Source organism: Salmo trutta, chromosome 13 (assembly GCF_901001165.1).
Source record: "Salmo trutta chromosome 13, fSalTru1.1, whole genome shotgun sequence".
Lineage (NCBI taxonomy): Eukaryota > Metazoa > Chordata > Actinopteri > Salmoniformes > Salmonidae > Salmo > Salmo trutta.
The window spans coordinates 44,892,046-44,919,204 of NC_042969.1; the positions used below are offsets into that span (position 1 = coordinate 44,892,046).

At 43.6% G+C, this 27,159-nt stretch overlaps 1 protein-coding gene across 2 annotated transcripts in view; it reads right to left on the reverse strand.

Annotated features, from left to right (window-relative positions):
* Nucleotides 1–27,159, reverse strand: part of nyap2a (neuronal tyrosine-phosphorylated phosphoinositide-3-kinase adaptor 2a) — a 157,197-nt gene that overhangs the window by 24,847 nt on the left and 105,191 nt on the right. For both annotated transcript variants that reach the window (XM_029772172.1, XM_029772171.1), the window contains exons 4-5: nt 17,201–18,328; nt 160–360 (exon numbers count right to left, since the gene is read on the reverse strand). In XM_029772172.1, coding sequence (XP_029628032.1) covers nt 160–360; nt 17,201–18,328 — 1,329 coding nt within the window. The remainder of the gene's footprint in view (nt 1–159; nt 361–17,200; nt 18,329–27,159) is intronic.

The following is a 27,159-nucleotide window of genomic DNA, read 5'->3' on the forward strand; positions in this document are numbered from 1 at the left end:
ATCGAACACTATAGGCTCCAACATTGGAAGTCAAATAATTTTAAACTATTTCCATCTAAAACACATTCATTCAAAACCAATCAATTATGGAAACATTCTCTTTTACATTAAATGATGTAATTAAAAACAATGTGTGTATCTCCAGGCAGAGGCCCTCACCTGTGACCCCACTCCCCAGCATCATGGTGGGGCTGACAGAAGAGCGTCCCAGGCGGCTGGGCATGGCAGTGGGGTTGGATGAATGTCCGGAGGGCCCATCCCACTCCTGGGATTTGGGAGACTCCTGGCTGCCTCCGTGATGAGCTTTGCTCTCGTGCCTGGATAGAGGTTCCGTACTGTGGCTCCTGGTCTTGGCCTCACCTGGGAGGGAGAGGGTTGTTTTGAAAGGCTATTACATTTAGTAAATGCTTATACGCAATCTATATGCACGCTGCCACCACTACACTAAAACCTCTGGACTCAGTGTACCATAGTCCCCATCCTGTTATTACTGAAATTTCCATTGCTGTATAATGCAGTTTTACCGAAACTCCCTAGAGCTGCATTTACACAGACAGCCCAATTCTGATCTTTTTCACAAATATTGTAGAAAGAGCTGTCAAAAGACCAATACGTGGAAATAATAACATAATTTGGCTGCCTGTTTAAACACAGCATACCTATCTCTCATCCCTTCTTAATTGGAGGCATACCACCTGTGTTTATACTACCAAACTAAGAACCTAACTCAGATTTGTTTTTCATATGCAATTTTTATTTATGACTGTCCACACTCAGATTTACATGTGACCCATATAATTTTTGCACATTTACACTGACGTAGCCTCTGAAGTAGCATACATATGGAATGCTCATTTCCTGTCACTGTTCCTTTACATTTTGGGTGCTTGTCGTAGTAGCGGCAGGTCGTATGCAAAAAAGCCAATTCACAGCAAAAGAAATCTGATCTGAGGGTCCAGACTAAGGTCACATATGGAACATGAGAATTGTATCAGGATTGAGATCTACCATTGGCGGTCAGTGCCGTTTAAGACGAGGGAGGACACATTTGATACTGATGAGGTTGCTACAACCTAGCCTATGAATGAAAGTTTACAACGTACGTAGGTGCACAGCGGTCGAGAGACACATTTGAGGTGACAGTGACATTCAATACCACCTTGCACACTCTTGCCTGCATCTAGCTGCTGTAGGATGTAATCATTAGTCCAACAGTTGCAGTTTGTTACGTTTAAGAAACATTTTTTTCAACAGAATCAGCGGAATGAATACACCTTTGATCACGCGTAAACAGAGTTCACTCTCATAACAGCCACATTGTATTTGCTTGTGGACTTTAATGCACAACAAATCAAAAGCTTACCTTGACTTGGAAGAGTTCCAATGTTGTGTTGGAAAGTCATAGCCAGCTAGCTAACATAGCATCCCTCTGTTTGAGCAGAGTGTTTCAGTAGGCTAAGCTGCCTCTAACCCTATTACAGGGGCTGAGTCACTGACTTACTGGTGTTCTTCCATGCCGTCCATGGGAGGGGTGCGTCACTTGAGTGGGTTCAGTCACTGACGTGGTCTTCCTGTCTGGGTTGGCGCCCCCCCCTTGGGTTGTGCCATGGCGGAGATTTTTGTGGGCTATACTCGGCCTTGTCTTCGGACGGTAAGTTGGTGGTTGTAGACATCCCTCTAGTGGTGTGGGGGCTGTGCTTTGGCAAAGTGGGTGGGGTTATATCCTGCCTATTTGGCCCTGTCCGGGGGTATCATCGGATGGGGCCACAGTGTCTTCTGATCCCTCCTGTGTCAGCCTCCAGTATTTATGCTGCAGTAGTTTATGTGCCGGGGGGCTAGGGTCAGTCTGTTTCATCTGGAGTATTCTCTTGTCTTATCCGGTGTCCTGTGTGAATTTAAATATGCTCTCTCTAATTCTCTCTTTCTCTCTTTCTTTCTTTCTTTCTCTCGGAGGACCTGAGCCCTAGGACCATGCCTCGGGACTACCTGGCATGATGACTCCTTGCTGTCCCCAGTCCACCTGGCCATGCTGCTGCTCCAGTTTCAACTGTTCTGCCTGCGGCTACGGAACCCTGACCTGTTCACCGGACGTGCTTGTTGCACCCTCGACAACTACAATGATTATTATTATTTGACCATGCTGGTCATTTATGAACATTTTAACATCTTGACCATGTTCTGTTATAATATCCACCCGGCACAGCCAGAAGAGGACTGGCCACCCCTCATAGCCTGGTTCCTCTCTAGGTTTCTTCCTAGGTTTTTGGCCTTTCTAGGGAGTTTTTCCTAGGGAGTTTTTCCTAGCCACCGTGCCTCCTTCACATGCATTGCTTGCTGTTTGGGGTTTTAGGCTGGATTTCTGTACAGCACTTTGAGATTTCAGCTGATATACGAAGGGCTATATAAATAAATTTGATTTGATTTGATTTAAGCTAGCTAGCTGCATTTGCTAGCTAAGTAAGTGAAACTGAGAGTGAAAAAAAATGACAAAATCTCTCTCTCTATTTCTCTCTTGCTTCTCCTTCTTTTTGGAAGAAATTAATTTGTTCAAAACTGTTCAACTATTGTCTTCCTCTCTCTTTGAGTCAACTACTCACCACCTTTTTTTCACCGCAGTGCTAGCTAGCTGTAATTTATGCTGTCAGTACTAGATTAATTATCTGATCCTTTGATTGGGTGGACAACATGTCAGTTCATCCTGCAAGAGCTCTGATAGGCTGGAGGACGACCTTCGGAAGTTGTCATAATTACTGTGTAAGTCTATGGGAAGGGGTGAACACCATGAGCCTCCTAGGTTTTGTATTGAATTCAATGTACCCAGAGGAGGACGGAAGCTAGTGGTCCTCCGGCTACACCATGGTGCTATCCTACAGAGTGCTGTTGAGCCTACTGTAGACCTTTGTAAAATAGTGTGTTTTAATCAATTATTTGGTGACGTGATTATATTTAGTATAGTATTATCTAAAAAGTTTTACTTTTAAAATGTTTTACAATTTACATTTTTATGAAATTCACTGAGGAGGATGGTTCTCCCATTCCCCCTCTGAAGAGCCTCCACTGAGATCCACATATGGAAGTAGTATAAATTGGAAGTCAAAAGATTAGATTCCATATTTATTTTGCCTATTCACCCATTTCACCCATTTTGCCTGTTCACCCATTAGTGAAAAGATCAGATAGGTATCAGATATGGAAATAATTAGCATAAGATCTGAATTGGGCTTCCTGTTTATACACAGCCATTGACTTGCTCACAGAACTGGCTTGTTCTTGATGTACCCGTACCTCATCATGATTAGGGAAAACTGCATTCGATTATATGCCACTCAGACATGGAATGAACTCCAGGAAAAATTGGACAAACCTATTCCCCTATGGTTGTTTTAATGCCATGATTGGTTCATTGATTATGTGTATTTTGTATTTGCTTCCCTGGTGTATACATTATATTTGATGTGTGTGTTTTGTATTTTATATGTTGTGCATGGGTCATTTGAATAAGAGACCTGAGTCTCTCAATATGACTTCCCTGTCTAAGCAAAGGTTAATATTTACTTCCAGAGTGTATTTATTTTGTATTGATGTATGTGTTTATTATTTTGTATGTTGTGCAGGGGTCACAAAAAAACAACAACATGAGTTTCAATATGACATCCCTGACTAAATAAATGTTAAATCACCCCAAATAAATACAAATACAAATGTATGTAGATAAGAAAGGGTCAAATCTTCAATCAAATCGGGCACCACTCCAATCCTCTCAGATCAACACAGCACAGGTCCCTAAGGAGTCCTGGGGTCTTTTGGGATGTTAAGATATGATGATATGACCACGGGGTGTCACTGTAGAGCTAAACACTGTTGGGTGTAGAGGTGTGTAGCTAGGAAGGGAGGAGGCAATACTTCCAAAAATGTTGCAGATGTCTAAGGTTGTGTACATTGTGTCAAGAGGAAGCTATAGCAATGCCAGATGGCCATATTATCTCTGTACAACCCCTCAGGTTGAATGGTCTAACACCCTACACCAGCGAAATCATGGTGTCGTGTTCTGGTCATCCCTTCTCTTCTACACTGTCCATTTCTGCATGCTTATTCTACTCATGCTTTCTCCTTTCTCCGCCCGCCCACACGTCCTCATCCCTCTTTTCCTGTCCTCTGCTGGGCGGCTGGGCTGTCTTTTTAAACCCTGCAACCTGCGCTCACAGCCTGTCCATTTGCCACCACATTCATCACGTCCTTCATGTGCGCTAAAGGCATTAAGGAAATTGCTTTGCTAGCAGATGAAAGCTTTTTTCAATTATATTCACTGGCAAGTGTATGAGCCGTAATAACCTTCTTGAGCACGGTCCATTTGCCAGCCAGAGCAGAGTATCGAGAGAGAGAGAGCGAGCGAGAGCGAGCGAGAGCGAGAGAGAGTATTTTCGTGATGCTATGTTGCACTGTAGCACTCACATCTCTAGTCATGAAATGCTTTGAAAGGCTGGTCACAGCTCACATCAACACCATCACAAACACCCTGGACCTACTCCAATTCGCATACAGGTCCAACAGATCCACAGATGATGTAATCTCTATTGCACTCCACACTGCCCTTTCCCACCTGGACAAAAGAAACACCTACGTGAGAATGCTGTTCATTGAGCATGCTGTTCATTGAGCACCTTGGCATTCTTGGGCACAGGGACTATGGTGGTCTGCTTGAAACATGTAGGTATTACAGACTAGGTCAAGGAGAGGTTGAAAAACACAAAATAGCACAATTGGTCAGGAGCGTGTGTGTGTGTGATCTGCATCATGATAGGCCTATGGGAGAAGCAGTGTTTCACAGAAGTTCTGGGCTACCGAGTGGTCTAAGCTACTGCATCGCAATCGTCTAAGGCACTGCATCGCAGTGCTAGATGTGCCACTAGAGATCCTGGTTCGAGTCCAGGCTCTGTCGCAGCTGGCCGCGACCGGGAGACCCATGGGGCGGCAGACAATTGGCCGAGCGTCGTCCGGGTTAGGGGAGGGTTTGTCCGGCAGGAATGTTCTTGTCCCATCGCACCCTAGCGACTCCTGTGGCGGGCCGGGTGCAGGTGTACGGTGTTTGCTCCGACACATTGGTGCGGCTGGCTTCCGGGTTAAGCATGCATTGTGTCAAGAAGCAGTGCGGCTTGGCTGGGTTGTGTTTTGGAGGACGCACGGCTCTCGACCTTCGCCTCTCCCGAGTCCATACGGGAGTTGCAGCGATGAAACAAGACTAACTACCAATTGGATACCATGAAATTGAGGAGAAAACGGGGTAAAAATATGAATATATTTAAGTTCTGGGCTCATGCTAATTCTCCTTGCTGGACACACACTGACTGACAGCATCTGAGTACACACACAACACCCATTGGTCTTGCCTCCTCCATGCTCCCTCAATTCCACAGCAGATAACATACACACTATACACACACATACACATGGATTTTGTGTTGTAGATATCTGATAGTATAGTAGTGGCCTGAGGGCACACACTTAATACAGTTGAAGTCGGAAATTTACATATGCTTAGGTTGGAGTCATTAAAACTTGTTTTTCAACCACTCCACAAAATTCTTGTTAACAAACTATAGTTTTGGCAAGTTGGTTAGGACATCTACTTTGTGCATGACACAAGTAATTTTTCCAACAATCGTTTACAGACAGATTATTTCACTTATAATTCACTGTATCACAAATCCAGTGGGTCAGAAGTTTACATACACTAGGTTGAATGTGCCTTTGAACAGGTTGGAAAATTCCAGAAAATGATGTCATGGCTTTAGAAGCGTCTGATAGGCTAATTGACATCATTTGAGTCAATTGGAGGTGTACCTGTGGATGTATTTCAAGGCCTACCTTCAAACTCAGTGCCTCTTTGCTTGACATCGTGGGAAAATCAAAAGAAATCAGCCAAGACCTCAGAAAAAAGTTGTAGACCTCCACAACTCTGGTTCATCCTTGGGAGCAATTTCCTATCGCCTGAAGGTACCACGTTCATCTGTACAAACAATAGTACGCAAGTATAAACACCATGGGACCACGCAGCCATCATACCGCTCAGGAAGGAGATGCGTTCTGTTTTCTAGAGATGAACGTACTTTCGTACGAAAAGTACAAATCAATCCCAGAACAACAGCAAAGGACCTTGTGAAGATGCTGGAGGAAACAGGTACAAAAGTATCTATATCCACAGTAAAATGAGTCCTATATTGACATAACCTGAAAGGCCGCTCAGCAAGGAAGAAGCCACTGCTCCAAACCTGCCTTAAAAAAGGCAGAATAAGATTTGCAACTACACATGGGGACAAAGATCGTACTTTTGGAGAAATGTCCTTTGGTTTGATGAAACAAAAATAGAACTGTTTGGCCTTAATAACCATCGTTATGTTTGGAGGAAAATTGGGGAGGCTTGCAAGCCGAAGACACTATCCCAACCGTGAAGCACGGGGGTGGCAGCATCATGTTGTGGGGGTGCTTTGCTGCAGGAGAGACTGGTGTACTTCACAAAATAGATTGCATCATGAGGTAGGAAAAGTATGTGTATATACTGAAGCAACATCTCAAGACATCAGTCAGGAAGTTAAAGCTTGGTGGCAATTGGGCCTTCCAAATGGACAATGACCCCCAAGCATATTTCCAAAGATGTGGCAAAATGGCTTAAGGACAACGAAGTCAAGGTATTAGAGTGGCCATCACAAAGCCCTGACCTCAATTCTATAGAAAATTTGTGGGCAGAACTGAAAAAGCTTGTGGGAGAAAGGAGGCCTGCAAACCTGACTCAGTTACACCAGCTCTGTCAGGAGGAATGGGCCAAAATTCACCCAACTTTTTGTGGGAAGCTTGTGGAAGGCTTCCCGAAACGTTTGACCCAGGTTAAACAATTTAAAGGAAATGCTACCAAATACTAATTTAGTGTATGTAAACTTCTGACCCACTCTGAATGTGATGAAAGAAATAAATAAAAGCTGAAATTGTCACGTCCTGACCAGTATAGGGGTTATTTGTTATTGTTGTTTGGTCAGGACGTGGCAGAGGGTGTTTGTTTTATGTGGTTCGGGGTGGTGGTTTATTTAGTAGGGTGTTTGATTTATTATTTCCGGGTTTTTGGGTAATGTTCTATGTTTGTATTTCTATGTGGTCTCTAGTCTTTTGTATTTCTATGTCTAGTTTATTGAGTTTGGACTCTCAATTGGAGGCAGGTGTTTTCTCGTTGCCTCTGATTGAGAGTCCTATATATGGGTATGTGTTTGGTTTAGTGTTTGTGGGAGATTGTTCCATGTATAGCTTATGGCCTTACAGGACTGTTTATTCGTCGTTGTGTTTCTTTTGGTGTACGTGTTTATTTTGGTTTTTCCTTCTTTCCGTAATAAAAGAAGATGAGTACACATATACCCGCTGCGTTTCAATCCGACGACAACCATTACAGAAATAAATCATTCTCTCTACTATTATTCTGACATTTCACATTCTTAAAATAAAATGGTGATCCTAACTGACCTAAGACAGGGAATTTTTACTAGGATTAAATGTCAGGAATTGTGAAAAACTGTGTTTAAATGTATTTGGCTAAGGTGAATGTAAACTTCCAACTTCAACTGTATGTTGTGAAATGTATTGTAATGTTTTTTAAATTGTATATAAATACCTTAATTTTGCTGGACCCCAGAAAGAGTAGATGCTAATGGGGATCCATTATAAATACAAACACTGTCTGTTTTCTCTCTTCGCATATCACTGGCTCTCTGATACACCGGACACACACACGTGCACACACATATATATACACACACACACACACATCTGACACTGCCTCCCTCTCTCTTAATCTATTCCCAACACTGTCTATCTTTCTCCTTCTGACATTGCCTCCACCTGTCCCCTCCTCTTTTTTTCTTTCTTAAATGGCCTGTCTCTCTTTATTTATCTCTAGGGTATCTGGGTAGAAGACAGATTGACAGCTATAATCCATGGGTGGATATATTCAATACTTTTTTGCAACTTTTTAGCAGTCACTCTGAATTTACATAGGTAATTTGAGACATTTGTAACAGAACTGAAGATTAACATTCATTGAAGTATTACTTTAAGAAAAAAGGAAAGTCTGGGTCAGTCCCTCTTAGTACAACATAAATATAGCAGCCATCTGTCAATAACAAAATCATTTCCATATTTGAGTAAACATCTACAGTACCAGTCAAAAGTTTGGACACACCTACACATTCCAGGGTTGTTCTTTATTTTTACTAGTATCTAATTTGTAGAATAATAGTAAAGACATCAAAACTATGAAATAACACGTATGAAATCATGTAGTGACAAAAAAAGTGTTAAACAAATCAAAATATATTTTATTCTTAGGTAGCCATCCTTTGTCTTGATTACAGCTTTGCACACTAATGGCGTTCTCTCAACCAGCTTCACGAGGTAGTCACCTGGAATTGCATTTCAATTAACATTTGTGCCTTGTTAAAAGTTAATTTGTGGAATTTCAAATAAGCTCAAAATAAAGGAAGAGAAATGACAGTCCATCATTACTTTAAGACACGAAGGTCAGTAAATCCGTAAAAATTCAAGTTTCTTGAATTTTTTCAGATGCAACTGGCTTTCATTAGGAACGCCACAGGAAAGGAAGACCCAGACTTCCCTCTGCTGCAGAGGATAAGTTCATTAGAATTACCAACCTCAGATATTGTAGCCCAAATAAATGCTTCAGAGTTCAAGTAACAGACACATCTCAACATCAACTATTCAGAGGAGACTGTGTGAATCATGCCTTCATTATCAAATTGCTGCAGAAAAACCACCACAAAAGGACACCAATAATAAGAAGAGACTTGCTTGGGCCAAGAAACACGAACAATGGACATTAGACGGTGGAAATCTGTCCTTTGGTCTGATGAGTTCAAATTTGAGATTTTTGGTTCGAACTGCTGTGTCTTTGTGAGAATCAGAGTAGGTGAACGGTTGATGATCTCTACATGTGTGGTTCCCACCGTGAAGCATGGAGGGAACCAGTTGGTAGAGCTTGGTGTTTGCAACGCCAGGGTTGTGGGTTCGATTCCCACGGGGGGCCAGTACCAAAAAAAAAAAATGTATGAAATGACTTGAAATGTATGCATTCACTACTGTAAGTCGCTCTGGATAAGAGCGTCTGCTAAATGACTAAAATGTAAAATGTAGGAGGAGGTGTGATGGTGTGGGGTGCTTTGCTGGTGACACTGTCAGTGATTTATTTAGAATTCAAGGCACACTTAACCAGCATGGCTACCACAGCAGTGGGACTATAATTTGTTTTTCAACAAGACAATGACCCAAAACACACCTCCAGGCTGTGTAAGGGCTATTTGACCAAGAAGGAGTGTGATGGAGTGCTGCATCAGATGACCTGGCCTCCACAATCACCCGATCTCAAACCAATTGAGATGGTTTGGGATGAGTTGGACCGCAGAGTGAATGAAAAGCAGCCAAAAAGAGTATGTGGGAACTCCTTAAAGACTGTTGGAAAAGCATTCCAGGTGAAATTGGTTGAGAGAATGCCAAGAATGTGCAAAGCTGTCATCAAGGCAAAGGGTGGCTAATTTGAAGAATTTAAAATCTAAAATATATTTGAATTTGTTTAACACTTTTTAAGTTACAACATGACTCCATAAGTGTTATTTCATAGTTTTGATGTCTTCACTGTTATTCTATAATGTAGAAAATAGTATAAATAAAGAAAAACCCTTGAATGAGTAGGTGTGTCCAAACTTGTGACTGGTACTGTATACATATTTTCCATGTGGGTAAACACTATGACTCTCGACTATCATATGTGCCATGTGTTTGTAACTATTCCTGTTTGAGTTTTGTATTCCTGCTACTCTCTGTGCTGTGCTGTGAGTCTCAGGATGCAGGCAATGCCAGGCCTATAAATAGGCCAGCCATGCTGTGTTATATTGCTGCTACACTGCTACACTGCTATGCTCCAGAATCTTCTAATCTCCCCTGCCTCTCTAGCCCCATGCTGCTGGATCCTGGAGGTTATACTTTTATTGGATGCACAGAGCTTCGTTGAGGTATCGCAGCCAATCAGAGGGCCCAAAATATCTCTCCCTGGCACCAGAGCAAAGGCCTTGGCCAATCAGAAACAATAAAACAATAAGACAAGCCTCAGCCAAGTCCTATGACAGGAGACTGGTATCAGCCCGGCAAGTCAACACAGAATTATAGTGTTGCTGTGAAGAATAGATTCCTAATATGGACACCAAACATTAAAAAGCTCTGTGTATTATTTCATAAAAACTGAAATCAATGGATTTAACCTAAATCAGTGCCGTTCTTGACACAGAAATCAGACCTTACCCTCTTGATCCAATTTCGGGTGCATCACCTTATGGCTTGTCTTGCCGTGCGTTACCGTGTGGCTTGCCTTGCATGCCAGTATGTGGTTGCTGGTGAAGAGGTCCTCATGAGAGTTTACTATAATCTGTGGCGCACTTGCACTATAATCTGGTTCAATCTGCGACATCCACAGCAACGTTAAAGGTCCTATCTAACAGGATTCCAGGATTCCAAGTGGGGATTAATAATCTCATTGAGAAAACTGGTTCGGAACATGTTTTTGAGTTGAGTACTTCAGTTGCTTTTTTATTCTTAGTTTGCATGTGTGTGGAGGAATGACTGTGTGAGATTGAGGGACTCTTTCTGTGTGTGTGTGCCGTGCTTGTGATCTGCATCATGACAGGTTTATGGGAGAGGCAGTGTGTCAAAGAAGTTCTGGGCTCATGCTAATTCTCCTTGCTGGACACATACTTCTAACACTGGTTGACAGTGCCCGTGCACACACACTCGCTGATTTGGCCTCCTCCATGCTCCCTCAATCCCACAGCACACACTGTCTGCTGTCTCTCTCACATCTCGCTGGCTCTCTGATACAGCCGGGCACACACACTAGTGCTGAGCGATTAGTATTTTTTGAGGTCGGTCTGGTTTCGGTTCGATGTTGAAAATTATCACAGTTTTTGATTTTGATTTTTACACAGTACAGTAGATGCAATATGCATTATGTGGGTTGAATGCTGTAAACAACACAGATTTCTTCTTTTAGAAAACACTCTGAATTTTCTAAAACAGTTTGAATGGTGTCTGTAAGTATAACAAAACTCATATTGCAGGCAAAAACCTGAGAAAAATTGATTAAAAAAAATGAGAATTTTGTGGCTGTACTATTTAGTGTCATTGTTTATTAGATACCATAGTGAGAAAGGATTCAGTTCGCAACTCCTACGGCTTCCACTAGATGTCAGCGATCTTTATAAAGTTGTTTGAAGCTTCTATGATTAACAGGGAGCAAATTAGAATGCATTGAAGTTGACGTCCCTGGGATGTCGTCACTTCCATTATGGCCTGCACCTGCGCAATCATGAGACACGAGACATTTTTAAAAAACGTTTTTCTAGACACAGGTGAGGTCGGGTTGAAACATTACTGATGTTTCACGTTAAAAATGGCTCTAAAGATTGATGCTAAACAACGTTTGACATGTTTGAACAAACATAAATAGATTATTTTTGTAACTTTTTTAACTTTTCGCCGTGACTTCACACCCCCCCCCCCGCGCTACTTTTTAGTAGCCACCGAAGCGCTAACAACATGGAACAACTTGGAGTTATTTGGACATCAATTATGAACTTTGTCAAAAGAAACCACATTTGTTGTGGACCTGGAATTCCTGGAACTGCCAATGGATGAAGATAATCAAAGGTAATGGATTATTGACAATAGTATTATTGATATTACATGGTTACAAGATGATGCTAAGCTAATTAGGCTAGCTTATTGTTCTTAGCACAGCACCCGGTTTATTGCAACTTGTGATTTCCCAGTAAAGTTATTTTGAAATCTGGCAAGACAGTATCATTTACGAAATGTTAAACTATAATTATTTGAATGACAATATTATAATTTACCAATGTTTTCGAATAGTAATTTTGAAAATTGTAACGTTGTTCACCGGAAGCATTTCAGAGAAGAAAAAAAATCAGAATTTCACCGCTACTGTAAAATGCGGTTTTTGGATATAAATATGAACTTGATGGAACAAAAAATGCATGTATTGTATAACATAATGTCCTAGGAGTGTCATCTGATGGAGATTGTCAAAGGTTGGTGCATAATTTTAGCTGGTTTCTGCTTTTGGTGACGCCTGACCTTGAATTGAAAATGGATGTTTGTACTTTTGTGGCTATGTACTGTCCTAACATAATCTAACTTTATGATTTTGCCGTAAAGCCTCTTTGAAAATCGAACAATGTGGTTAGATTAAGGAGATGTTTATCTTTTAAATGGTGTAAAATAGTTGATTGTTTGAGAAATTGAAATTATTAGATTTTTGATGTTTTGAATTTCCAGCCTTGCTAGCAATCCCGTCTCAGGGTTCATTGCTAACCCGTGGCCTCAACAGGTTAAAGTCACATGGTGGTAGTGACTGCCCATTACTGCTTCTCACTTATTAACCATAATTTATTCACGTTAATTTACTTTAATAAAATATTTGTTTTATTTAATGACTTCCCATTTTTAACCATTTAATGTGTCTGAAGGTAGAACTCTGCATACCGGGCAGGCCCAGAGAGCAAATTAAATGCTGCTGTAGGCCTACTGCCGACCAATCAGATAGCTCAGATTACTGTTTGCACAGTTTCATCAAGCTATAGCCTGTAAAAACAAGCCTTGAGCTGACAGCAAAGTTGACACAGTGAGATTTCAAAACTTTAAAACCCTGACTAGAGAGAGACTCATTTAATACAACAAAGAGCTGATGTTTTTATAAGTTCATGCTTAAGTTGTTATTCAGCACTGTCAATACTTTCTTCAACACTTTTATAGAGTGCCTTCGGAAAGTATTCAGACCTCTTGACTTTTTACACATTTTGATAAGTTACAGCCTTATTCTGAAATGAATGAAAAAAGAAATCACAATCCACATACAATACACCATAATGACAAAGCAAAAACTGTTTTTTAGACATTTCTGCACATTTTTTAACAATAAAAATACCTTATTTACATAAGTATTTGCTATGAGACTCGAAATTGAGCTCAGGTGCATCCTGTTTCCATTGATCATCCTTGAGATGTTTCTACAACTTGTTTGGATTCTACCTGTGTTAAATTCAATTGATTGGACATGATTTGGAAAGGCACACACCTGACTATATGAGGTCTCACAGTTGACAGTGTATGTCCGAGCAAAACCAAGCCATGAGGTTCAAGGAATTGTCCATAGAGCTTCCAACCTGACAGAGCTTGAGAGGATCTGCAGAGAAGAGTGGGAGAAACTCCCCAAATACAGGTGTGCCAAGCTTGTAGCATCATACCCAAGAGTGTCGATGCTGTAATCACTGTTAAAGGTCCTTCAACAAAGTACTGACTAAATAGTCTGAATACTTATGTAAATGTGATATATTTTTCTTATATATAAATTGGCTAAAATGTCTAAAAAGCAGTTTTTGCTTTGTCGTTATGTGGTATTGTGTATAGATTTATGATATATATATATTTTTTTTAATCCATTTTAGAATAAGGTTGTAATGTAACAAAATGTGTAAAAAGTCAAGGGGTCTGAATACTTTCCAAAGCCACTGTAAGTCATAAAATGCATGTTCTCCCTACTTGCACTCATGCTACAACCAGCACTGGAGATGCAATGAATGAGTATAACAAAGTGTTTCAATAAGCTTGCGTTGTTATTATTAGTAGCATGTGTCTTTTTTGTATCGAGGAATATTTCACTTTCTCTGGTCGTAGATGTAGCAACATGAATTGGTGCATCAGCTGGAAGACTGTGTCCCCTTTTCTCAGTGCAAGGAGGGAGAGCAGAGGAACGGTGAGACAAGTGAGAGGCAGCCTCCTTTCCTCCTTCCCCTCAGACCATCAGATGCAGGCCATCAGTCCAGTAAAATAAAGAAGGCAAATTATTATGCTCACTCCGCTGTGTCTCACAACGAATACAACAAATTATCTATTACCATTGTGATCATATACATTTAAAAAAATATATAATTTCTAAATGGTCTGAGAAGAACACCATTGGCAGGGCAATTCAACCAAAGCCAACATAGGCCTATAGCCTACTGTACAAACCTCACTGCTTACAGAACAGTTTTGAATCCTTAAGAGTCTATTGACACCCTTCAAGTAACATAATAAAAAAATCCCCGTCAGAATCTGTCAATTTAAGCTACAGATATCAGTTTTTTTGCATGGGCTGCGTTTCAATCCACCACATCCGCCAATGTCGGCCTTCTGCAACTGCGGTGGAAGGTGGCCGATATACAGCTATGTTTGTCAGAGCATGAGACATCCCGAAAATTGGTCTTCTTGCGAAAACAGCAGCATACGAACGGTTTGGCCTTCAAACTAATATGACCACTATGAGGAAAGGGGAGAATCTCACATACACAATGGTAATCTCCGGGTTTTTTTCACAAGTGTCACGGGACTCGTCTGAAGATAACCCATACACAATACAGTTGAAGTCGGAAGTTTACATATACTTAGGTTGGGGTCATTAAATCTCATTTTTCAACCACTCCACAAATGTCTTGTTAACAAACTATAGTTTTGGCAAGTCGGTTAGGACATCTACTTTGTGCATGACACAAGTAATTTTTCCAACAAGCAATAGTATGCAAGTTTAAATACCATTGGACCACGCTATCATACCGCTCAGGAAGAAGACGTGTTCTGTCTCCTAGAGATGAGTGTACTTTGGTGTGAAAAGTGCAAATCAATCCCAGAACAACAGCAAAGGACCTTGTGAAGAAGCTGGAGGAAACAGGTACAAAAATATCTATATCCACAGTAAAACGAGTCCTATATCAACATAACCTGAAAGGCCGCTCAGCAAGTAAGAAGCCATTGATCCAAAACCGCCATAAAAAAGCCAGACTACGGTTTGCAACTGCACATGGGGACAAAGATTGTACTTTTTGGAGAAATGTCCTCTGGTCTGATGAAACAAAAATAGAACTGTTTGGCCATCGTTATGTTTGGAGGAAAAAGGGGGAGGCTTGCAAGCCGAAGAACCCCATCCCAACTGTGAAGCACGGGGGTGGCAGCATCATGTTGTGGTGGTGCTTTGCTGCAGGAGAGACTGGTGCACTTCACAAAATAGATGGCATCATGAATAAGGAAAATTATGTGGCTAAATTGAAGCAACACCATTCAGGAAGTTAAAGCTTGGACGTAAATGGGCCTTCCAAATGGACAATGACCCCAAGCATACTTCCAAAGTTGTGGCAAAATGGCTTAAGGACAACAAAGTCAAGGTATTGGAGTAGCAATCACAAATCCCTGACCTCAATCCCATAGAAAATTTGTGGACATAACTGAAATAGCTCGTGGGAGCAAGGAGGCCTGCAAACCTGACTCAGTTACACCAGCGCTGTCAGGAGGAATGGCCAAAATTCACCCAACTTTTTGTGGGAAGCTTGTGGAATGCTACCCAACACGTTTGACCCAAGTTAAACAATTTAAAGGCAATGCTACCAGATACAAATTGAGCGTATGTAAACTTCTGACCCACTGGGAATGTGATGAATGAAATAAAAGCTGAAATAAGTCATTCTCACAACTATTATTCTGACATTTCACATTCTTAAAAAAAAGTGGTGATCCTAACTGACCTAAAACAGGGAATTTTTACGAGGATTAAATGTCAGGAATTGTGAAAAACTGAGCTTAAATGTATTTGGCTAAGGTGTATGTAAACTTCCGACTTCAACTGTATTTCCTGAGCTTTCTTACATCCCCTAGATACAGGACAGACATTTCAAAACCTTTTTCCTGATTATTTATGTAACTTTTTTGCCATTTATGACTGTATTATTCAATGCGTTTCTATGGGCTATAGTAGTAAAGGCAAAATTTATTTGGTCAAATAATGGCTTAGACTTTTTTTATATAAGTTAATGTTGCATAGGCTTATGTTTTTTAAAACATGTTTTAAAAATATATATTTTTGTAACCACTGACTAAGATCATGTATTTTTAGGTAGAGATACTGTACCTCGCAAAGCAACTGCTTTCTTTCTCTCTTGTGCGTTCTCTCTTCTCTCCCTGACAAGTAAGGAAAGGAAAGGGGGATACCTAGTCAGTTGTACAACTGAATGCCTTCAACTGAAATGTGTCTTCCGCATTTAACCCAACACTTTTGAATCAGAGAGGTGTGGGGGGCTGCCATAATCAACATCCAAGTCTTCGGCACCCAGAGAACAGAACTGCCTTGCTCAGGTGTAGAATGACAGATTTTTTACCTTGTCAGCTCTGGGATTCAATCCAGCAACCTTTTGGTTACTGGCCCAATGCTCTGACCACTAGGCTTCCTGATGCCCCAAAGCTAATGAGCAATGCATTATGGTCATTGTAGTTTATTGCCACATGTTCTGCACTAAACTATGTAGAATATTGGTCTGTTGGAAACCACAACTCCCTACTATATCTCACAGTTCTGGCTTGTTCTGACTCATCTCTACAGGACCATGCCTCAGGACTGCCTCAGGACTACCTGGTCTGATGTCTCCTGGCTGTCCCCAGTCCACCTGGCCATGCTGCTGATCCAGTTTCTGCTGTTTTGCCTGTGGCTATGGAACCCTGACCTGTTCACCAGACATGCTATCTTGTCCCAGACGCTCTGTTTTCGACCCTCTCTCTCTCCCTCCCTCCCTCTCTCTCTCTATCTCTACCACACCTGCTGTCTCAACCTCTCAATGCTCAGCTATGAAAAGCCAACTGACATTTACTCCTGAGGTGCTGATCTGTTGTACCCTCTACAATCACCGTCATTATTATTTGACCCTGCTGGTCATCTATGAACGTTTGAACGTCTTGAAAACACCTCTGACACAGCCTCCCTCTCTCTTTGTGTCTTTTCCTCTATTCCCAACACTGTTTCTCTATATTTCTCCCTCTGACACTGCCTCTCTCTCTCACTCTTTTTTCTCTCTGACATGGCCTGTCTCTCTCTATGTATCTCTCATGGTCTCTGGTTAGGAGACAGATTGACAGGTATAATCCATGCGTGAATTTATTCAATACCCTTTAGCAACTTTTTAGCAGTCACCCTCTGAATTTACATAGATCATTTGAGACAATTTAACCCTCAATCACAAAATACTGTATGTGCCAATACCTAATCATAGGCACTCACATTCAGCGGACTCCTTGACCTTCCTCCCTCCCGATCCCTTCTTTAGCATATTCCGGCCACCGGTAAACAGGTTGGTGAGTTCATCCAGAGGGCTTGTAGGGGTGCGGGAACGCGACACATTCTGCATGGAGCTGTGGGCCGAAGAAGAGTTACTCAGTTTGCCTCCCCCTTCCTGACCAACTGAGCTCTTGGCCGCATGCGCCACGGAGGAGGTGGATCGGGGCATGCTGCCCCCTATCTTCAGGGCGTCATAAGGTGGTGGGCGCTTGAGGCTGAGCGGTGTGATCGTGCGGCCCATGCTTACAGGTGAGGGACACGCGGAATGGCTTCTGGGATACCCATGGGCCGACGCCGATGCCTTGTAGAGAGTGGAGGGCAGGGGAGGGGCAGAGGAGCGACCAGATGCAGTGATAGTGTGGGTGAATTGGAGATCCTGCTCTCCCCGCTCTCTATCCTTCTCTCGTTCTCGTTTCCTGTCTCTCTCTCTCTCCCCCTTGCGGTGGTGGGGGGAGGAGGAGGGGGGAGGAGCCTCAGAGGTCGTGGGTGAGGCACCCCCCCCGGGCTTGTTGGTGTACCCAGTGGCAACATTCTCCAGCATGGGCAGCTTTGTGACGTCCAGCGGAGTGAGGGGTGACTCATCCGAGTTAGGCGAGCACTGGGCAGGGGCTGGCGGAAAGACCAGCAAGGGCGGCCGGTGGGTGAGCAGGTTGGGGAAGGGGGCGGGGATGTCACAGAGGGACCCCCGGGGGGTGGTGTAGGAGGAGGAGGAACGACCCTGCTCCATGTCCTGTTCCCACTTAGCGTCCTGGAGCATGTCGTCGAACATGGGGTATTTCATTTCCTCATAGACCGACTCATTCTGATCCTCGTCCTCCAGGAGGCGTTGCTTCAGGTCCCTCTGAATGTTACCCACCATCTCGATATAGACAGGCTCGTCCTCGTCCTCCGTGTCTGGGGCTGGGCTCTGGCTCTGCGATGAGGACTTTTCCCTCCTTCCTTCCTTCCTATTGCCGTGATTCTGGATGTAGGACTCATCAAAGGAGGTACTCAGCTGCGTGTTAGGGTTCCTCTTTGGCTTGGGAGGAGGGATCCGCTTGTACTCCTCACTGAACGGTCGCGACTTGGACCCTGCACGGGGGACAGACAGACAGACAGCAGTGTTAAAACAGGTCATCAGCAGATGGCCATGATACAAATGACAATAGTGGCAGAATTGTTTAAGATTAAGATCACTTTATTGGTCCAACCAAAATTTTACTTATGCTTTTTAACCCTTCTGAAAGACACAGATACATAAACATACATATACATGGAGAGGTGCAGGGGACTGCCACACTGGACTTTTTTCCCCCACTTGCAAGTACATGGGTATTTGTTTCTTCAGAGTTAGGGTTAGCATTAGGCTCAAGGTTAGGGGTAGAGTTGTCATTCCAAGCCGGGCCTCAAATTCCAGCTCGGTCTTGTCAAGCTGTGTACATAAAAAAATAAAAAAAGATGCAGCACCTTGTCTCTCTCCTCCTCTCTGTCAATGAGCAGGACAGGCAGTGCAGCCAGCAATAGTGTGTATCCCGTTGTCCATGTTGCTGACGCTATACCTAATTACAGTCATTTTAATTCATTGTTTTACCTGTTGTTTCTCTTACTGAAAAGTTCTGTTAACGAAATCCCTCATTTGTTTAGACAGCAAAAACATTCCCTATTCCCTTCAACCGTTACCATGCTCTATTCACGTGGCACTTGCATGTAGTGCATGTACCCTGCATGTAGGGTACATAAGGTAGGGCCGGACCATAGGATAGCCAATCATAATTGCATTAATAAATTGGTTATAACCTCAAAACTGTTATAACACAGCAAAATGGATGCGAAGAAGGGTCTTGCCACAGGCGGATGTCTATTGGCTGCTCAGGAGGGAAAGGGGAAGTCTGATCTCTGGAAAACATTTCACGTGGTTGTTAAACCACTGGCGAATCCTCTGGCAATGAAAAAGGCAAAGGTTGCGGGGCATTTTTAAAGTATGACAGCAAGACAACTGGTACGTCTTCTCTGTAGTGCCATTTTAATAGATACCCTGGTGCGACGGCCTCTTCCCCAGGCCAAACCTCTATGTCTGCAATTTGTTAACAAAAACGTAACTGTGCCACTTAAAGTAAAGCTGTCGGTACCTGACAAATCCGTCAGTTTTTGCTGTAAGGATGTTGGCCCTTCAATACTGTAGAAGGGGCAGGCTTTGACGAGCATGCCCAAAAGCTTATTGATGTGCTGGCTACTTACGGGAAGGTGCATGCTACCTCTGTTCTGCCCCTCCACCAGACTCCGCCAGATGTCTGAGCCTGGCAGACGAAAAGAGAGAAAACCTGACAGAGAAGTTGAAACATCCTGACATACGCACTGACGACTATCGGCAGCTTAGTTATCTGATGATAACATGCCATTATATTACTGCAGATTTCCAGATTTCCAACCTGACCACAGCACAGTTTCCAGCAGAAGATGCCAAAACCGGGGGAAATAGTGAAGCTGCTAGTGACCAAATTTGGCCTCAACGCTATGTCATTAAGCAAAATTGTTTGGGTAACTGACCAGGGCTCCAACATCGTTCTAGTCCTTCGGTCATATCAGAGACTGGACTGCCAGAACCAAGTTCTATACACGATGCTGTGACATGGCCTTGGCGGAGCAGCACTGGCCATCGATGCACCTGACATTGCTGAAACGCTCACCGCAGTAAAGTCCCTTGTCAGGTAGGTTACTTATGATATGATGATATAAGCTAAATAAATACAATGCAGTATGTTATCCTAATTATTTTGCTTTATGTAAACATATGACACCTTTAGCAACAGTGCATTTAGGAATATAATGAATATAGCCAATATAATAGTAATAATAATAATAATAATAATAATAATAATAATAATGTAGACCTAATTCATTCATATAGCTTTCCATGGGCATCTTATTTGTCATGCAACGGGTTTGAAAGTTTATGATGTGCTTATTATACTCTCTACAGCTATGTCAAGCAGTCTGGGCTGGCTGCACAACTCTCAAAGATCCAGCAGCAGATGGGAGACACAAGTTTTAGTATGGTGTACCTCACCCTCAACTCTGTCCAGGACATGTACAATGAAGTGCACGAGAAGCTGGAGGCCTGCAGAAAGAGGCCCGCAGAGAGAGTCAAAAGAATTACCTGCAGTATTCCCTGGAGTTCCTTAAAGCCATTTTTTGACGCACAGAAGGAACTGGAAAAGTATCTTACTCTTAACCTGGTTTGTCTCAGGTCAGAGAGACTAAGGTATCACTGTCAGCACCACGCACTTGACTCGCAACAGCAGGCTGCTGTGCGACAGTGTCACAGCGGTTGATTGGAGTGGAAGGTGAACATCAAAGACCTACACAAGGTGGCAACATTCCTCTGGCCCAAGTTCAACCAGTTGAGGATGCTGGCCGCCCAAAACAGGCAAGACGTCTATGACCATGTGCACAAACTTTTACAATCCATGTCTGTGCCACCATCAGAGGAACCCTACAGAATACGATACGTCTGTGCCACAACCCGCCAAGAGAAGAGAGTTGGACTTTTCAGAGTGGAAAAAAGTCACAGAGAATGCTGATGAAGAAGATGATGACGACGTGACAAGATACACAACAGAGGCCTGTGATGGCAGACAAAAGAGATCTGTTGGGCTGGTGGAGGTCCAAAAGAGCACAGTATATCTACGGCGAGCCAAGTTGGCGAGAAGTGTGATTTGCGTCCCGGACAGCAGCAGCAAATGAGTATCCAACACGGCAAGCTGGACCATAGAAGAAAAGGAGAACCATGCCTGAACCCTCCACTGTGGAAGTGATCCTTTTTCTTAACAATAATATGCAGCATTTATGTGAGTAAACAACTAATTGGAACTTTGGAATTAAAATTAAACGCATATGGCCTACAGTAGCTATTGGTATCCCAATGATTCTGACATCTCCAATAAGTTGCCTAGCCTATTAAATTATAAATTAACTATCCATTCTATTTTATTTCAACTTGCCAGCGGAAGGAAGCGACTTTCTTTGTCCCCATGACCACCAGCAATCCCTGGGACTCGGGGCGGGCCTCCCTGGATCTGTCCAAAGATATGCGTTCTCCTGTTAGCCTAATAATAGCAACAACATGTATAATACCAGTCAAAAAAGTTTGGACACACCTTCTCAATCAATGTTTTTTCTTTATTTTTGCTACTTTCTACATTATAGAATAATAGTGAATACATCAAAACTATAAAATAGCACTTATGGAATCATGTAGTAACCAATAAAGTGTTAACATCTCGGGTAGGGGGCAGCATTTGCACGGCCGGATAAAAAACGTACCCGATTTAATCTGGTTATTACTACTGGCCAGAAACTAGAATATGCATATAATTCTTTGATTTGGATAGAAAACACCCTAAAGTTTCTAAAACTGTTTGAATGGTGTCTGTGAGTATAACAGAACTCATATGGCAGGCAAAAACCTGAGAAGATTCCAAACAGGAAGTGCCCTCAATGACCATTTCTTGGCCTTCTACACTCTCTTTATTGAAAACTGAGGATCTCTGCTGTAACGTGACACTTCCTACGGCTCCCATAGGCTCTCAGAAGGCGGCAGAACATTGAATGATGACTTTGCAGGCCATGGCTGAAAAACAGTAGCGCATTTGGTAAGTGGTCGATCTGAGAACAATGAGACTGGAGCGTTTGACATGCTTCGAAGTACGGTAATGGAATATTTAGATATTTTTTGTCACGATACGCGCCGGCGCGTCACCCTTCGTTACCCTTCGGATAGTGTCTAGCTACATAGCCATCTTTGTATCAAAGATAATTGTGTAGTTTAGAGTAATTAGAGTAATTATCGAGGTTAGCTATTTTCGCCCTCCTAACGTAGTCAACACTGCTAGCTAGCTAGTCAACACTGCTAGCTAGCCAACTAGCCAACTTCTACTGACTAGCAGCACTGTAGAAACTATTACATTACAACGGAACGACTTGATTAGTGTAGTGTTAGTGTTAGTTAGCTAGCTACATAGTTGTCTTTGCTGTCTTTGTATCTAAGATAATTGTGTAGTTTAGAGTAATTATCGAGGTTAGCTAGCCAGCCGCGACGCGACGCCGTTGTCCAGACTCCAGACTTAGTCAACACACCTAGTCATCATCAAACCCACTGCTAGCTAGCCAACCGTTACCGACTAGCAGCGCTGTAGATACTAATACATTACAACGGAACGATTTGACTAGTGCAGTGTTAGCTAGCTAGCTACATAGTTGTCTTTGTCATAGCTTGATAATTGTGTAGTTTAGTAATTATCGAGGTTAGCTAGCCAGCTATTTCCGTCCCCCGCGACGCCATTTTTCCAAACCTAGCCAACTATTACCGACGAGCAGCATTGTAGAAACTAAATACATTACAAAGGAACGTCTTGATTAGTGTTATGTTAGCTAGCTACAAAGTTGCTTTTGTATCATGACAAGGTGTAGTACTGAAACTATCGAGGTTACCTAGCCAGCTACACGTTCAAACAAAGTCAACAACGCAGCCACTGCTAGCTAGCCTACTCCACCAGCCAGCAGTACTGTATCATTTTCGTCATTTTAGTCAATAAGATTTTTGCAACGTAAGCTTAACTTTCTGAACATTCGAGACGTGTAGTCCACTTGTCATTCCAATCTCCTTTGCATTAGCGTAGCCTCTTCTGTAGCTTGTCAACTCTGTGTCTGTCTATCCCTGTTCTCTCCCCTCTGCACAGGCCATACAAACGCTTCACACCGCGTGGCCGCTGCCACTCTAACCTGGTGGTCCCAGCGCGCACGACCCACGTGGAGTTCCATGTCTCTGGCAGCCTCTGGAACTGCCGGTCTGCGGCCAACAAGGCTGAGTTCATCTCAGCCTATGCTACCCTCCAGTCCCTAGACTTCCTGGCGCTGACGGAAACATGGATTACCACAGATAACACTGCTACTCCTACTGCTCTCTCCTCGTCTCCCCACGTGTTCTCGCATACCCCTAGAGCATCGAGCCAGCGGGGTGGTGGCACTGGAATCCTCATCTCTCCCAAATGGACATTCTCTCTTTCTCCACTGACCCATCTGTCTATCTCCTCATTTGAATTCCATGCTGTCACAGTTACCAGCCCTTTCAAGCGTAACATCCTTATCATTTATCGCCCTCCAGGTTCCCTTGGAGAGTTCATCAATGAGCTTGACGCCTTGATAAGTTCCTTTCCTGAGGATGGCTCACCTCTCACATTTCTGGGTGACTTTAACCTCCCCACGTCTACCTTTGACTCATTCCTCTTTGCCTCCTTCTTTCCACTCCTCTCCTCTCTTGACCTCACCCTCTCACCTTCCCCCCCTACTCACAAGGCAGGCAATACGCTTGACCTCATCTTCACTAGATGCTGTCCTTCCACTAATCTCATTGCAACTCCCCTCCAAGTCTCCGACCACTACCTTGTATCCTTTTCCCTCTCGCTCTCATCCAACACTTCTCACTCTGCCCCTACTCGGATGGTATTGCGCCGTCCCAACCTTCGCTCTCTCTCTCCCGCTACTCTCTCCTCTTCCATCCTATCATCTCTTCCCTCTGCTCAAACCTTCTCCAAACTATCTCCTGATTCTGCCTCCTCAACCCTCCTCTCCTCCCTTTCTGCATCCTTTGATTTTCTCTGTCCCCTATCCTCGGTCCTCCCCTCCTGCTCCGTGGCTCGACGACTCACTGCGAGCTCACAGAACAGGGCTCCGGGCAGCCGAGTGGAAATGGAGGAAAACTCGCCTCCCTGCGGACCTGGCATCCTTTCACTCCCTCCTCTCTACATTTTCCTCTTCTGTCTCTGCTGCTAAAGCCACTTTCTACCACTCTAAATTCCAAGCATCTGCCTCTAACCCTAGGAAGCTCTTTGCTACCTTCACTCCCTCCTGAATCCTCCTCCCCCCCTCCTCCCTCTCTGCGGATGACTTCGTCAACCATTTTGAAAAGAAGGTTGACGACATCCGATCCTCGTTTGCTAAGTCAAACGACACCGCTGGTCCTGCTCACACTGCCCTACCCTGTGCTTTGACCTCTTTCTCCCCTCTCTCTCCAGATGAAATCTTGCGTCTTGTGACGGCCGGCCGCCCAACAACCTGCCCACTTGACCCTATCCCCTCCTCTCTTCTCCAGACCATTTCCGGAGACCTCCCCTACCTCACCTCGCTCATCAACTCATCCTTGACCGCTGGCTACGTCTCTTCCGTCTTCAAGAGAGCGAGAGTTGCACCCCTTCTGAAAAAACCTACACTCGATCCCTCCGATGTCAACAACTACAGACCAGTATCCCTTCTTTCTTTTCTCTCCAAAACCCTTGAACGTGCCGTCCTTGGCCAGCTCTCCTGCTATCTCTCTCAGAATGACCTTCTTGATCCTAATCAGTCAGGTTTCAAGACTGGGCATTCAACTGAGACTGCTCCTCTGTGTCACGGAGGCTCTCCGCACTGCTAAAGCTAACTCGCTCTCCTCTGCTCTCATCCTTCAAGACCTATCTGCTGCCTTTGATACTGTGAACCATCAGATCCTCCTCTCCACCCTCTCCGAGCTGGGCATCTCCGGCGCGGCCCATGCTTGGATTGCGTCCTACCTGACAGGTCGCTCCTACCAGGTGGCGTGGTGAGAATCTGTCTCCGCACCACGTGCTCTCACCACTAGTGTCCCCAGGGCTCTGTTCTAGGCCCTCTCCTATTCTCGCTATACACCAAGTCACTTGGCTCTGTCATATCCTCACATGGTCTCTCCTATCATTGCTATGCAGATGACACACAATTAATCTTCTCCTTTCCCCCTCTGATAACCAGGTGGCGAATCGCATCTCTGCATGTCTGGCAGACATATCAGTGTGGATGACGGATCACCACCTCAAGCTGAACCTCGGCAAGACGGAGCTGCTCTTCCTCCCGGGGAAGGACTGCCCGTTCCATGATCTCGCCATCACGGTTGACAACTCCCTTGTGTCCTCCTCCCAGAGTGCTAAGAACCTTGGCGTGACCCTGGACAACACCCTGTCATTCTCCACTAACATCAAGGCGGTGATCCGATCCTGTAGGTTCATGCTCTACAACATTCGCAGAGTACGACCCTGCCTCACACAGGAAGCGGCACAGGTCCTAATCCAGGCACTTGTCATCTCCCGTCTGGATTACTGCAACTCGCTGTTGGCTGGGCTCCATGCCTGTGCCATTAAACCCCTACAACTCATCCAGAACGCCGCAGCCCGTCTGGTGTTCAACCTTCCCAAGTTCTCTCACGTCACCCCGCTCCTCCGCTCTCTCCACTGGCTTCCAGTTGAAGCTCGCATCCGCTACAAGACCATGGTGCTTGCCTACGGAGCTGTGAGGGGAACGGCACCTCCGTACCTTCAGGCTCTGATCAGGCCCTACACCCAAACAAGGGCACTGCGTTCATCCACCTCTGGCCTGCTCGCCCCCTACCTATGAGGAAGCACAGTTCCCGCTCAGCCCAGTCAAAACTGTTCGCTGCTCTGGCACCCCAATGGTGGAACAAGCTCCCTCACGACGCCAGGACAGCGGAGTCAATCACCACCTTCCGGAGACACCTGAAACCCCACCTCTTTAAGGAATACCTGGGATAGGATAAAGTAATCCCTCTAACCCCCCCCCTTTTAAAAGATTTAGATGCACTATTGTAAAGTGGTTGTTCCACTGGATATCATAAGGTGAATGCACCAATTTGTAAGTCGCTCTGTATAAGAGCGTCTGCTAAATGACTTGAATGTAAATGTAAATGTCTTGAACGCACGAACAAAACAGAGGATTTTTGAACATAACTATGGATTATTTTGAACCAAACCAACATTTGTTATTGAAGTAGAAGTCCTGGGAGTGCATTCTGATGAAGAACAGCAAATATAATCCAATTTGTCTTATAGTAAATCGGAGTTTGGTGAGTGCCAAACTTGGTGGGTGTCAAAATAGCTAGCCCATGATGGCGTGCTGTCTACTCAGAATATTGCAAAATGTGCTTTCACCGAAAAGCTATTTTAAAATCGGACATAGCGATTGCATAAAGGAGGCCTGTATCTATAATTCTTAAATTAATTGTTATGTTTTTTGTGAACGTTTATCGTGAGTAATTTAGTAAATTCACCGGAAGTTTGCGGTGGGTATGCTAGTTCTGAACGTCACATGCTAATGTAAAAAGCTGTTTTTTGATATAAATATGAACTTGATTGAACAAAACATGCATGTATTGTATAACATAATGTCCTAGGTGTGTCATCTGGTGAAGATCATCAAAGGTTAGTGCTGCATTTAGCTGTGGTTTGGGTTTATGTGACATTATATGCTTGCTGGAAAAATGGGTGTCTGATTATTGGCTGGGTACTCTGCTGACATAATCTAATGTTTTGCTTTCGTTGTAAAGCCTTTTTGAAATCGGACAGTGTGGTAAGATTAATGAGAGTCTTGTCTTTAAAATGGTGTAAAATAGTCATATGTTTGAGAAATTTAAGTAATAGCATTTCTAAGGTATTTGAATATCGCGTCACGGGATTCCACTGGCTGTTGAGTAGGTGGGACGATTTCGTCCCACATACCCTAGAGAGGTTAAACAAATCAAAATATATTTAAAATTTTCGATTTTTCAATGCCTTGATGACAGCTTTGCACACTCTTGGCATTTTCTGCAACAGTCTTGAAGGAGTTCCCACATATGCTGAGCACTTGTTGGATGCTTTTCCTTCACTCTGCGGTCCATCTCATCCCAAACCATCTCAATTGGTTTGAGGTCGGGTGATTGTGGAGGTCAGGTCATCTGATGCAGCACACCATCACACTCCTTCTTGGTCAAATAGCCCTTACACAACCTGGAGATGTGCTTTGGGTCATTGTCATGTTGAAAAACAAATGGTAGTCCCACTAAGCTCAAACCAGATGGGATGGCG